A 13,273-nucleotide genomic window follows, 5' to 3' on the forward strand; every position below is an offset into this window, starting at 1 on the left:
AGATATCTCAATAGCAATAATCCTCGCTATAAGCCATTTAGGTTTTAGGAAGGAAATTTTATTAAGATACAGTCCCTTGCCATTCAAAGATGCAAGTGAATGAGATTCCCTGGATCCTTCCCTTAAACTCATCACGTCTTCCCGCCGTTCTGTTGAAATTGAATCCTTGCAACTGCTTTTGGTTTTACAACTCAGTTCCCAGGCTGCATTCCTCTGGTTGTTGTTAATTGTAGATAGGCAATCGCCAAAACAATTCAGTCCCATCTCCACTCTGTCTGCTGGCGATGCCTCTGTTCCCAAGCAGCAATCAATCCACCCCCTTCCCTTCATGACAGAGGAGAAGAACCAGAAACATTTTATGCTTTCTGGGACAAGCCTCTGACACACTCACTGTTCAGAATTAAACACAATAAAAGTGACCAAAATAAGCACCCTTTTTAAACCTCAGGACTAGCAACATTTACAATTTGACTCTAAACTCTCATATATTCATTCAGAACTAAGTCCCACAGAGATCCAATAGAATATTAATGTTAAGATTGCAGTCCTATATATGCTTATCTGGGAATGAGTCCATTGGAATTCAAGAGTGCTTCTGTGCAAGTGGCTATAGAATCATATTCAAAATGTTTTTAGGGATGCAATTTTCACATTGTTTTATTTATTTATATAATTTTTATCCCACCTTTATTATTTTTATAAATAACTCAAGGCAGTGAACATATCTAATACTCCTCCCTCCTCCTATTTTCCCCACAGCAACAACCCTGTGAGGTGAGTTGGGCTGAGAGAGAGGGACTGGCCCAAGATCACCCAACAGCTTTCATGCCTAAGGCAGGACTAGAACTCACAGACTCCTAGTTTCTAGCCCAGCACCTTCACCACTAGACCAAACTGGCTCTCTTTTCTTTACACTTGATTCATGTTCTCACTGTGATGCAAATGTAATTAAAAATTCAGATGTGTAAAGTTGTAAATCTTTAATTTTCTCAGGCTAAATTGGCAAAAGATGTTTAAGTAATAAAGTCAGCTGAAGATAAACAGCAACCTAATGTTTCCTACCTTGACTCTTTTTCAGAACCAGTGGGGAAATTCAATTAATTCCTCTGCTTGCAGGTTTAACAATTCTAATTAGCTGCCTTTAAAATCAATTTATATATTTATATCAGCTTTGAAAAACTATTATTACTAATTTCAAATAGTGCTGTATTCTACAGCATTAATTTAGCCTTGCTTATGTTTTGAATTGTTCACCCATCAATCAAACTACTAAAATGTATATTAACTATGAAGTCTCACTTGTATATTAATTATAAAAGCTCACAAGTGTAGAGATATCTGCCTTTGGAAGAAGTTAAAATTATGACATGCCTTATAAATGGGACTGAACAGGACTCTGTAGGATTAAACAACTTTTCAAGAATTAAGTAGATATAGTCTTTGGCAATTATTTTGGAACCATGATTGCTCAAGAGGCTAATTAGGGATTGAAAATTAAGTTTTATGCTTTTGTCTTGTTGCCAGCAAAGTGTTTCAGACTATTGACCTCTAGACTCTATCATGTTAAGTAAAATAGCAAACTGAGAATGTTCTGAATAAGCTATTACCAGGCATTTCCCACTTCTAATTCGTTTTAATTATGTTTACTCTTAGAAGATTTTAAATTTGGTAGTAATGGGAAAACTCTTTTTTATAGAGTAGTTGCACTGGTTTGCAAATAATACATTAACAAGGCAAAGAATACAGTGTTCACCCCCAGTAACTAAGGATATTCAGAACTTATCATTATTATTATTAATTTGCTTTTAAAATAGTAATAAAAAGAAAAGGAACAAAAGAAAAATATAATTTTGATGCAAATACATACATTCTCAAAGGAAAAAAATGCAAAACAAGTGCTTTAAAAAGGTAAAAAAAATTACAACGGAAAAAAAGAAAAAGGTATAATATATTGTTATAACAGTTAACAGTTACAATTCTATATATACTTACCTAATGTAAATCTTATTCAGCTGTGTATATATTTATTTCTAAGACACTTATATAACTATCATTCTTTTTTAACCTACTGTATTTTGTATAAACGAGTTCTATATTTCATTATACTTGTCCATACAAAGTCTACATCTATAGGCAATCCACTCATAGGTGGCAAGTGTAATCTGGTTTTTGATCCACTGAGTAAATGGGACATACATTTATCTTTCCAATGCTGCAGTATCAATCTTTTGGCCATAGTATGGGCACGGAGAATCCATTTACGTTGTCCAGTTGTCAAACTCGATGTAATAGGTATGTAATTGAAGAGAATATTATCCTCTGAAGATTTTAGTTTTTGTTGCACAGTCATATTTATACAGTCCACTACTTTCTCCCAAAACTCAGTAAGTATAGGACATTGTAAACACATGTGTTTTAAAGAAGCATTGTCCTTATTACATCTACAACAGAATGCTGTCTTAATCCTTTTCTATAGAAACATAATGGAGTCCAATAAATTCTAAATATTATTTTTTGTTGTATAAGTCATAGTTTAAAGTCCATTGACACTCTTGCTATAGAAATTAAGACATTCTTCCATTGTCTAGGCAATATAGGAACTTCTAATTCTTTATTCTACTCATTTCTTAGCACCTGCATATCAAATTGATTTATTGATAACAAAATCTATAAAAACTAATAGTAGGGGGGGGTTTTGTTGTTGTTTTAAAGGGTTTAACAGAGTTGTTCTAGTATCTCAGGTGTCTCAAAAGCTGAAAATGCTGCTGGACCAAAGAATGTTGTTATCAAATGTTGTAGTTGTAAATATTGCCATTGGGTTACATCTGATAGATGATATTTATCTCTTAACACAGCATATGTTAAAAAATTCATCTTCATCATCTTATCAGTTGGTCCGTATCATGGCTTCCATCCTATTTTTCCATATCACCATCTTTTTCCCAAGTTTTAAAGTTGGGTTTCCCCATATAGCCAATTTAGCATGGGAAAAGAGGTCCAATCTTCTTTTATTAGACATTATATTCCATAACTTTCTAATTGACATAATTGTTTCCAGATACTAGAGTTCTAGTGTACTTTGATCCTAATACTGTCCATCCAACAAAAGGTACTATATATGTGTATTTCAAATTTGCCCAAATTGGAAAATCGACATTAATTGTTGGCTTCCAGTTTTTAATACTTGACAATAGGTAAGCATGATGATATAGCTCCAGATTCGGAAAACTGAATTCTCCCTCATGAATTGATAGTTGTATTTTCCGTAAAGATATTCTCAGAATCCAAGAACCCCATAGAAATTTTCTAAACAAAGAATCTATTTCATGAAAATATTTTCCAGATATATGAACTGGAATTCCTCTCAGAATATAAATTAATCTGGGAATAATGTTCATTTTGGGAGTGTTCTCCTTTCCTGAAAGGGTGAAGCTTAAGGACTCTCATCTATCCATATCTGAAGAAACCTCTCTATATATTTTATTTATATTGCATGCTACTAACTGAGTTTTATATTTTGGTGTGCACATACCTAGATCTTTAATGGATTCAGTACAAATACAGAATTGATATTTCTTAATTGGATGGGTAACCAATTTTTCACTTATTGGTATCAATTCTGATTTGGACCAATTAGTAGAGTATCCTGCTGTTTTACTAAAGGCATCTATCATTTGTATCAACACTGGAATAGTAGTATGAGATTTAGAAATAAACAAAAGAATGTGATCTGCAAATAAAACCAATTTATGTTCAGCTGAGTTATATACTCAGAACATCTCTTTTTAAAAATTGTAAAATATGATAAATTGTGAAACATTTGGCAGAGATATGAGGAGATGATCCATCTTCCAAGAGCCCTGCCAGTGTTGTATGCCAGAAACACTGAAAATGTTTGCATTTGGGCACACAAACTATGGTTCTGAAATCAGAAATGAAGAATTATTGCTTTACTGAATATACATGTTTAGTTGGAAATCCCGTTGTATTCAGGAGAGCTTATTCCCTAGTGTTTCAGATTGCAGTCTTATATTTTCTTAGTTTCTTGTTGACTAGGAACACACAAACATTATCTCATAGTGTCTTGTGTAGTATTTTGTAGCTTGGAAAAGTATGACAGTCTTCTGGAGAAAAGATTGCGTATACTGTCAATTTCATTTTTAGTTTTCTCTCCATTGTATTCAGTGTTTTCTTGCTTGAAAGCTTATAAAACATCACTCATGTACTAAAGTTGACCATATATAACTAATACAAGTTTCACTATATCATTCATTTTTTGTAGTACTATTTTTACAATACTTAGAATATAGTGAATGCCTTTTATCTTAGCCTCAACCATCTTTGAATGAGTCTGCAAATAAAAGCAATCCTAAACATACTAGATGAGGTATTCTTTAATCTTTTATTGTGTTATGGCCTTCCAGAGGAATTTGAAGACCTGCCACTTGGCTTGGGGCAAGGAGGGGAATAGTCATGCCTGGGGTTGGCTAGTGCCATAACGGGCCCCTCCCACACAAGAACTGCATTAGATCATAGCCATGTGGACTTTATTTATATTTATTTGTTTACTTTTATAAGTAAGTACAGTATACTTTTATATATTGTAATTTTAGTATATATTTATTGTTTTATTGATTATTTTGCTGTAAACTGCCCAGAGTCCCTCTTGTGAGAGGAGATGGGCGGTGACAAATGTGATAAATAAATAAATAAATCCTAGCAATAAAGAAGGAAATTTATATAGGTCAGCTCCAACTCTGTCACCCAAAACGTTAGAGTGAAAAAGATATTCTGCCAATCTACAGTTCAGTACAACAAAAGCAGATCAACTGAAGGAATAACATCTACAGATTCTTCTTGCTTTCATTGGAATGGCAAAATCTGCATTGCAGCATCATGCCACAAATTCCACCTCTTTGGGGGCATGCATGCAACATTGCAATACTTGTAGAAAAGGCTTACATTGCAATACTGCAAAACCACTAGTGTCACTCTGTCCACTCCTAACCCACTGCCAGATGCCACTGAACTGAAGACAGTTCTACTACTTTCCTCCAAACTGGATTAAACATAGCATTTCAGTTTCACTTATTTAATAGTGGCTCATTCTGCATTTAAAAAAAATCTAACAACAGTACCAGAGAAAATTTAACTATTTCTCTTTCTGCTGTTGTAACCCTGATTGAAGAAACTGAACTTTCATACTCAAAAAAGATGAATCAGTACTAATAATCTAATACAAGTATTTACACAAGTAAGTATTTAGAAGAAATTTAGTTTTTCCTTAGCTCAAAGGCACTGCTTAGCCTTGGCTTTGATAAATCATAGCGTGGGACTTTGCCATTTTATGTACATATCTCTAACTATCATACATAAATATTCTTCAATCTCATGGCATCAACTGGGGCTTAATCTATTCACAATCTATCCAAAACTTCTGTACTGTGTCACAAATTCATCTCAAAACATTAACTTTGGTACAGGTTGTGAAGGGATATGAAAAAGCAGCTGAGGGGGGGCAGTGTTAAACACTTACAGGTGGCAGTACAAAACCGACAGTTTGAGGCAGAAAACTCTGAATTAGGTTCTGAATGAATATGACTATGTTGGGTTTTAAGCAGTAACAAAGCACACACAATTCAGGATTTGTGGAATGAAGCTAGTATAAAACTGTGGCACAAGATTGAGGGGATACCAGATTTCAGGATTCCTGAAATCTCTCCAACAACTGAAAGTAACTTTTTGTTAGCATTGAAAAGCATATTTGACAGCGGTAGCCAGAAGAGCATCCTTAAATCTATCTATTTATTTAATTTCTAAAGTGCAACCACTATGCCTTGACTGATCAAAATGTTTAGATGTAACTATACTGTAAGTATATGGAGGGTCTTCTCAAATGCACCTTCATGTTTTATGTTAGTTATGCAGTTCATCATATGCTGAATCTGGCCCTCTCTGTTGCTGTTTTTCCAGAAAATAATCTGTGGATGTATATTGCTGTCCCAATGCTAAAGTAAGCACAGTCAATTCAGCCTAGTCTTATGTAAGTCTTATGTAAGCAGCTCAAAGTTTCACAAAAGAAGAATGGGATATGTGCAATAAATAATACATTATAAAGCCCAGATTTTCCTCTTACCCCTATATTTGTGTTCTTCCTGTATAATAAAAGGGATAAAATTAGTATTGCTTCAGGGTAAATAACATCTATCGAGTTATATATTCATAAGTTATCCACTTTTAAAAAATAGTTCATATGGGGGCTTTGTTTTGTTTTTTAATCTATTGATTATTAATCATTTTTAAAAGAAAAAAGAAAAGAATAATTTACACAGAAATATAATACCATTGAGTGGACAAAGGAATTATTGAGATTATACAGAGCGTGCTCAGTATATCATTGATGAGAAAAATAGCCATAAAAAAACAAAGCAAATTAAATTATTTTAACAATACGAGAAATTTGAATCTCTGAGCTAAGTGCCAAAATCTCCACTATTTGTAATTTAAAAATAAAAAAGAAGAAAAGCTACTAAAAATATTATAAATTCTAGTGTCTAACTTCATGTTAATCTCTTGTTGAAAGAAATTAGTGCACAGCCTTCAACTAATTAGTGTATAAAATGTAAAAATTAACAATTTTGCAGAGAAATGAAAGAATTATACAATAGCAGGATAATATTTTTGATAAGCAAAAAAGTATGAAAATGTAATAATATTTTCTTTTGGCTGTACAGGTAAGCACATTAGACTGGATACGAGCTGAAAAAACCTATAACCTCTGTGAGGTTCTATTTAAGATTCACAAGGTAGGTCTTCTGTAAGTTATGAATAACAAAATATTAATATAGAAAAATGTGTTAATTTTTTACTGAAGAAGACCTAGTCAGAATAAACTTAGTCAATATTAGCAATAAATTATTTGGTTTTGTGTACTGTGAAAGTAACATTGCCCTTTTCTATCCCTTTCATTTGCTGGCTCTGTCCTCAGCTTGTTCCTAGAAAAGTACTGCATGCAGAATTTCTCACTTCTGATTTTATTTCCAGGGAACAGGTTCTCAGGTAGACTGAAAGGTTCTCTTGGAAAGCAGACTAACATCACACAGAACTGCTGCCAATCAGAATAACCAGGGTAGATTTGCCAGTACAAAAGACAGAACAGTATCTGAATTGCCTAATTGGTAACCCATGTGGTAATATTGCCAATTCAACCATCACATGATCTATGGATGTTTTGGATTTTACATCCCATGGTCATACCTGCTTTTCCTTTTGATTTAGTTACTTGTTTCTTTTAAATCATGTGTATATTAAAGTTTTACTATTAAAAACAATCCTAGAGCAGCGGATCTTCTTTGTCACAGGACCTATACTTCATAAATTAATATGCAGAAACACCATGTTGATCAGGAATGGGGGAAAATATTTCAAGACTGAAATGCTTTAAGCTCACAATGCCCCATTTTGAACTCAAAACTGCTGTTCTGAATAGCAGGGTTTTCTGGTCTTACTGAAAGTAAAAACCATTCAAAATAGTGTTTTAAGCTCAAAACACTTTGAAAAAAGTTGGAACACTTCTGGAAAGTTCAGAAGAGTATTAGGATACTTATGGTAAAGCCAGAAAGAGCTTTTAAAATTGGAACACAACATTTTAAATTGGAACATTTCAAATAAAGTGTTTTGTACACCACTAAAATAATCCAAAATCCATACAACATATAATTTATAACATATAATTTATAAAATAATTGCAGACTGAGTTTCCAAAAGCTTTTCATCAAGCATGATTATTAAAAATCCAGGAAAAACGGGGGATGGTCAACAATTATTTCTTTCTTCCTTAGATGAATGTAACCTAATAATACTGCAACTGATATCACCTAGCTTGCATGACATAGACTTTTTTTAATACATTGTCTAAGGCTGTAAATTATTAAAAGCTTGGCTTAACATCAGCCATACATCCTGTCCTCCCCTCTGATTTTTCCTGGGCTTCTTTAACCACTTAGCCTGATGAAAAGCTCATGGAAACTCAAAAATTTGCAAATATTGTGTAAAGCTTTTGCTGGCCTTAGAAAAGATTTTAGATTTATAAAGGGAGAAATGAAAGATTAAAATTTGTCCTCAGAGTATTAGCAATTCCTCTTCTAAACTGCTTACATATGAATGCTTCAGAGGCCATTAGTAGACCAGTTAACCTTTTAAAATATACATTATTTTCCATAGTGTTTCATGTTTCCTGACTGCCTTCATATTTTGGCAGAGTTAATTTTAAGAACAACACAGTAAAAGCAAATTCTAACACTGAATGTTATTTTGGTGAGTGAAGAAAAATGGAAATAAATTGCTCAGGATTCAGTACTTTGTGTTTTTGACATTTTAATAAATGAACACTGAATTGTCAGCCTTCATGAATACATTAAAAGAAACATAAAAGCTTCAGTGTGCAACACTAGCCTCTGTTCTGTTAACACTTCAGTATAAATGATAATGAAGGAAACTTAGAGCAAATCAATTAAGTTGGAATAAATGTAGTTTTCAAGAAAGATTAAGGCTTCTCCATTACAAAATCAGAGACTCCATTTACTCTTTTAAGCTGTTTTCTGTTCTGAGCCAGAAGCTGGTGCATCCTCCACAAACTAACATTTGATTATATTCCTTGAGGACTCTGAATATCTCCAACTGCCCCACAGCCTTTTGTAGGCAGTTGTAGAGGTTCTCTAGTTGTGCAATTGCTCATTGGCAGTTCAACAATATATACAATAGTCTCCCATTTCCCCGTCAGCCATGAATTGTGGTGTACTAGATGACTTAGTATCTGCCCTCCCCATAGTTGTCTTGTTATTGACTGTTAGAGGTACAGTCTCCTTCAAGAGATGCTTGACTCTTGTTGTCTTCATGGACACATTCAGTACAGAAGTCGTTTGGATGTACAGAAGGCTACAGTACAGAAGTGGTTTGGATGGCCATTTTCTGGGATATTTTTGCACTTCGCAGCCTAGCTGAGATCCCTATTAGTCTTGCACCCAACTATTAGCAGCTTCTAACTCAGCCAGGGTCAGCCAGGTGATGCTACCTACTAAGTCCCTTGATGATTATTCCTTGATAAATTGACATATCTTATCTTTAGTACCTTCACTTGAATATTCCATGGCTAATTGGTTCTTCTCCCTGCCCCATGACTCTCTCCCAGAATAACAATTGAAAGCACCCCCATGTACAAACCAGAATGCATCCTGACCGTTAATAGTTATTTATTTGTTTGTTTATTTATGTTTTAAATTTTGTCACCGCCCATCTCGCACGAAGCAACTCTGGACGGTTTACAATAAAACTAAAAATCAATGCAAATTAAAATACACTAAAAAACTGTATTTCTTAAATACAAATACACATATAAATATAAGTATAAAATATAAAATATATTTATATTTAGTATTAAAGTAATTCAGAAATACAGAGAGACAGAGAATATCTACAACAGAAAACACTGCAAAATATATTTCCAAATGCATTCCACTCACTGAGTAACTTGGGGGAGAAATTATGGCCTGTGGCCATCTAAATTTTGCTGAATTTACAAGTTTGAGTGGCACCAGTATAATCCGTGGTGAGGAATGCTGGAAACTGTAGTTCATTATTAGCAACATTTCAAGGGTAATAATTTCTTCACTGCATCATTACATTACTAGTATCTTAAAAACAATGAATGGCAAAAGCTTTATTTCTGAATGAACATGCATAGGACTCTGCTCCTGGGCTTCTCTTCTCATTATCACATATTGTTAAAATTAATTCTGGCAATCATTAAGGATCATCAGGAAAAATGATCAGTCATCTTGTAATATTTATTTTGTTTCTACTTACAATTTTTCATAAATCTCCTATTTTTCATAATCCTTAAGGCCTTGGCCTTAAATTAGCATACATATGCTTCATGAATATATATTTATTCATTTATTCTGCATTTCTTTCTTTTGCTAATAAAAGCTCATCCTATTAAGGTTTACTTTTGTTTACTGTGCAAAAGTAAGTTTTTGCTTACAAATGCAGAGTGGCAGAGAAACAATTCTGCATATGAAATTGAAACTTGATATGCAGTTCCATGAATAGGTCTGAACAAATTCTTTTATAAAAAGTTGTTATCAACTGACTTTCAGTGAGAACAGGGGACATGGAAGTCGGAATGAGACTCCTTTCTATCCCTTATTTCCAAAAGCATGGCACCTTAGAACTAAGGAAGTGAGAATACTGGAAATATGGCTTGAAGTTATTTGGAACTTGATTTGTTCATGATTTTAGAAATCAAAACCAGTGTTTCAGGTTGGATAAGGTCCTGTCATAACAAATAAAAAGTTCCAAGCAGGGGTTTATTTTCAAAAACGTTTCACATCTACAGATAGCATAAACTTTGGAAAATGCTAACTCTGGGATGTATGAAATGAAAGATTTCTCCACCAGCTTGGCAAATACCTTATTTAAGAAACTTTCTCAGTGCCAAGTCACACACTACCAGAATCTGAGCTGGTAAAATGTGGATTGAGTAATACTAACACAAAAAGAGGCATACTCTCTCTAAAGAATTACGATACGGTGGTCATCATTTGTACTGAACTCTCAGATCTACTTTTTCCCATTATATAATTTCATGTATGATGTTTGCAATTAAAATCGTGAAAATCTTTCCATATAGGAAATGAAGGGCTAATTACCATAAATATACGTAGCACTTGATCTTTGATTTATTTATTCATTTAGAAGTGGCACATTATATATCAGCACTGAACAACAGTTCTCTGTGTGTATATACATATAATACCAAAATGAACTAAGTTTGTTTTTGCATATTGACATCTAATATTTTAGGCTTTTTCAGGTAAGTGGATAGATAGTGTGATTCCACTAACTACTAGTTTTTCATTAACGGTAAATTTTCCCAACAATACTACCTTACAGATATCTGCTTATGAACATATTTAAACAAAGTAATCTGTAAAGCATAAACCTAATAGTATAATCTCATAATTAAGAACTTGGTTTGTTTGATTTACATGATTTCATGTGGACGGTTACTTTTTATTCAAATCAATCAGCATGAAGATTTTGTTTGCTCCAAGCAATGGTGTTAATGCAAACACATATGGGTGTAAATATATGTGAATGTTATTAATTTTCTTGCTGTTTGTCATTTTAGTACCATAAATTAGGTGTTCGTTCTAATTAAACAGAGTTTATCAGATCTGAATTAGCAATATGTTACTGTTCATCCCATTTTAGAAATGGTAAACAGATTCACTTGACTTGCTTAGCATTGCTTCCATCACATCTGCTTCCATTCCTTTCAGTTGGACAGTGAAGCTCTACTGAAAGTATCTTTGCTTAGACTGAAATCAACTGTTCTATAGTCTTAGTGGTGGTAATTGTAAGTTATTTACACTCATTCGGGAATATTTTAAGATTGCCTTCTATGCTGCTATTAGGCTTTTTTTTAAAAAAAATTAATAGTAATCTAAAAGGAGAACCTTCATCAAGAGTTTAAAAAGCATAGTTTAGACTTCTCCATATTCTACAGCATATTCAGTGTTTTTTAACTGGTTGTGGCTCAGTTTTCCCCATGCTCTAGCAGAGAGGCAGCTGCTCCTTTCTACCTAAGCAGAAAAGACTCTGGTGAGGAAGACTTCAGTAGCATCTCCCAGAGATGTGCAGATTGATGTGGCCCTTGGGCTACAGGTTTCCCTTTTCCTATTTTACATAAATACAGTCAAACTCCTAGATCAAGAACATACTGTTGCATCAAGATTAATATGTTGTTTCATTTTTCAATAAATATTTAAATTCAAGTCTTCCCAAGCTATGATATCAATATTGTGTGCAGAAAATGAAAGTGAGTCAGGACTCTAGATATACCGATTATAAATGCATCACCTGGACACATGTATATAAGGGTCTAAACATGGCCTCTGCTGTTGAAATGAGAACTGCCTAGAAGGAAGTCATGAAGACTACATTGCATTCTTTTCCTCCCTTTGTCTTCCTCTACATGGAATGTTACAGCAGTAGGAATTTATTTATTACTCTGATCTGCTTCAATCTAGTCAAATACGGCTTTCTGATGCTGACTAATAGTCTCCTTTCTTTTTCGGTAAGAAGGACAAATAAAATGAATGAAAGCCAACAGGATCAGAAAGTATTTCTCTTTTAGCATACATTTAGGCCCTTCAGATGATAATGGATGATGCTTTCCTATGAATCTTAGCATGTGATAGGTAGATTAGTTCATGTAGAACTACTTACTAGAAATTCCTACTATGGCAGAAATGAAAAGGAGCTGTGGAAAAAGCCACTGTAATTTCTCCATTTAATAATGCGGAATATGAGCATGATTCTGATGCAGGAAGACTGATACACAAGTGTCCATGACTTATTTCAAAATATTTTCTATAGAATCAAATTATTCTAGTTCTATTTTAGGTGATATATCTTCAAAAATAATGTCTTTCAGCTCTGGCTCAATAATGACTGTTGGCTACAAGCAAATTTATATTTGGGTATTCACCAAGACTATGAGCTTGAAGATCAGAGGCCGTATTGTTTCAGTGTTGTGGTTGGACATGGCAAAAGTCATTACTTCAATGTGGAAATGGGAAGGGAGCTGGCAGTATGGGAGAAATCATTTCAAAGAGCAATTTTTTTGGAAGTTCAGAGAACAGGGGTGAGTAATAGAAAAAATACATAGCATGAACATTACCACTTCTATAAGTTTATACTGCATTCTGAATATGTTCCATATTTAAATTTTGTATGAGCGCTGCCTATATGTGTGTATGTATTTGTGAAAAGATAAAATTGAAACACAAATGCTAAGGACATAGGAAAACAATATCAAGAGTCAGCCTAATGTAGTGGTTAAGACACCGGGGCTAGAAACCAGGAGACTGAGTTTTAGTCCCCGCTTAGGCATGAAGCCAGCTGGGTGACCTTGGGCCAGTCACTCTCTCTCAGCCCTGAGAAGAAGGCAAGGGCAAACCACTTCCAAAATTTTGCTAAGAAAACTTCAGGGACTTGTCCAGGCAGTTGCCAGGAGTTGACACTGACTCAAAGGCACACACACCCACAAAAAGTAAAATAATAACTGGGCTCAAAGAACAATGTATTTCAATGTTCTTTTTCTGACAATGGATATCATCAGATATGGATATAGTTCTATTAAAATATTCCTTTATAAAACTCAGCTTTTTTCCAGCAAACAAAATCTGCAGCTCATTAATTAAGCCTA

At 33.9% G+C, this 13,273-nt stretch overlaps 1 protein-coding gene across 1 annotated transcript in view; it reads left to right on the top strand.

The window, feature by feature from the left end:
- SNTG2 (syntrophin gamma 2) overlaps positions 1 to 13,273 on the top strand; it is a 196,835-nt gene that overhangs the window by 165,126 nt on the left and 18,436 nt on the right. The window contains exons 13-14 of the mRNA XM_063298804.1: positions 6,735 to 6,806; positions 12,500 to 12,709. Of these exons, the coding sequence (XP_063154874.1) occupies positions 6,735 to 6,806; positions 12,500 to 12,709 (282 nt within the window). The remainder of the gene's footprint in view (positions 1 to 6,734; positions 6,807 to 12,499; positions 12,710 to 13,273) is intronic.

This window comes from Candoia aspera, chromosome 1 (genome assembly GCF_035149785.1).
Source record: "Candoia aspera isolate rCanAsp1 chromosome 1, rCanAsp1.hap2, whole genome shotgun sequence".
Taxonomy (NCBI): Eukaryota; Metazoa; Chordata; class Lepidosauria; order Squamata; family Boidae; genus Candoia; species Candoia aspera.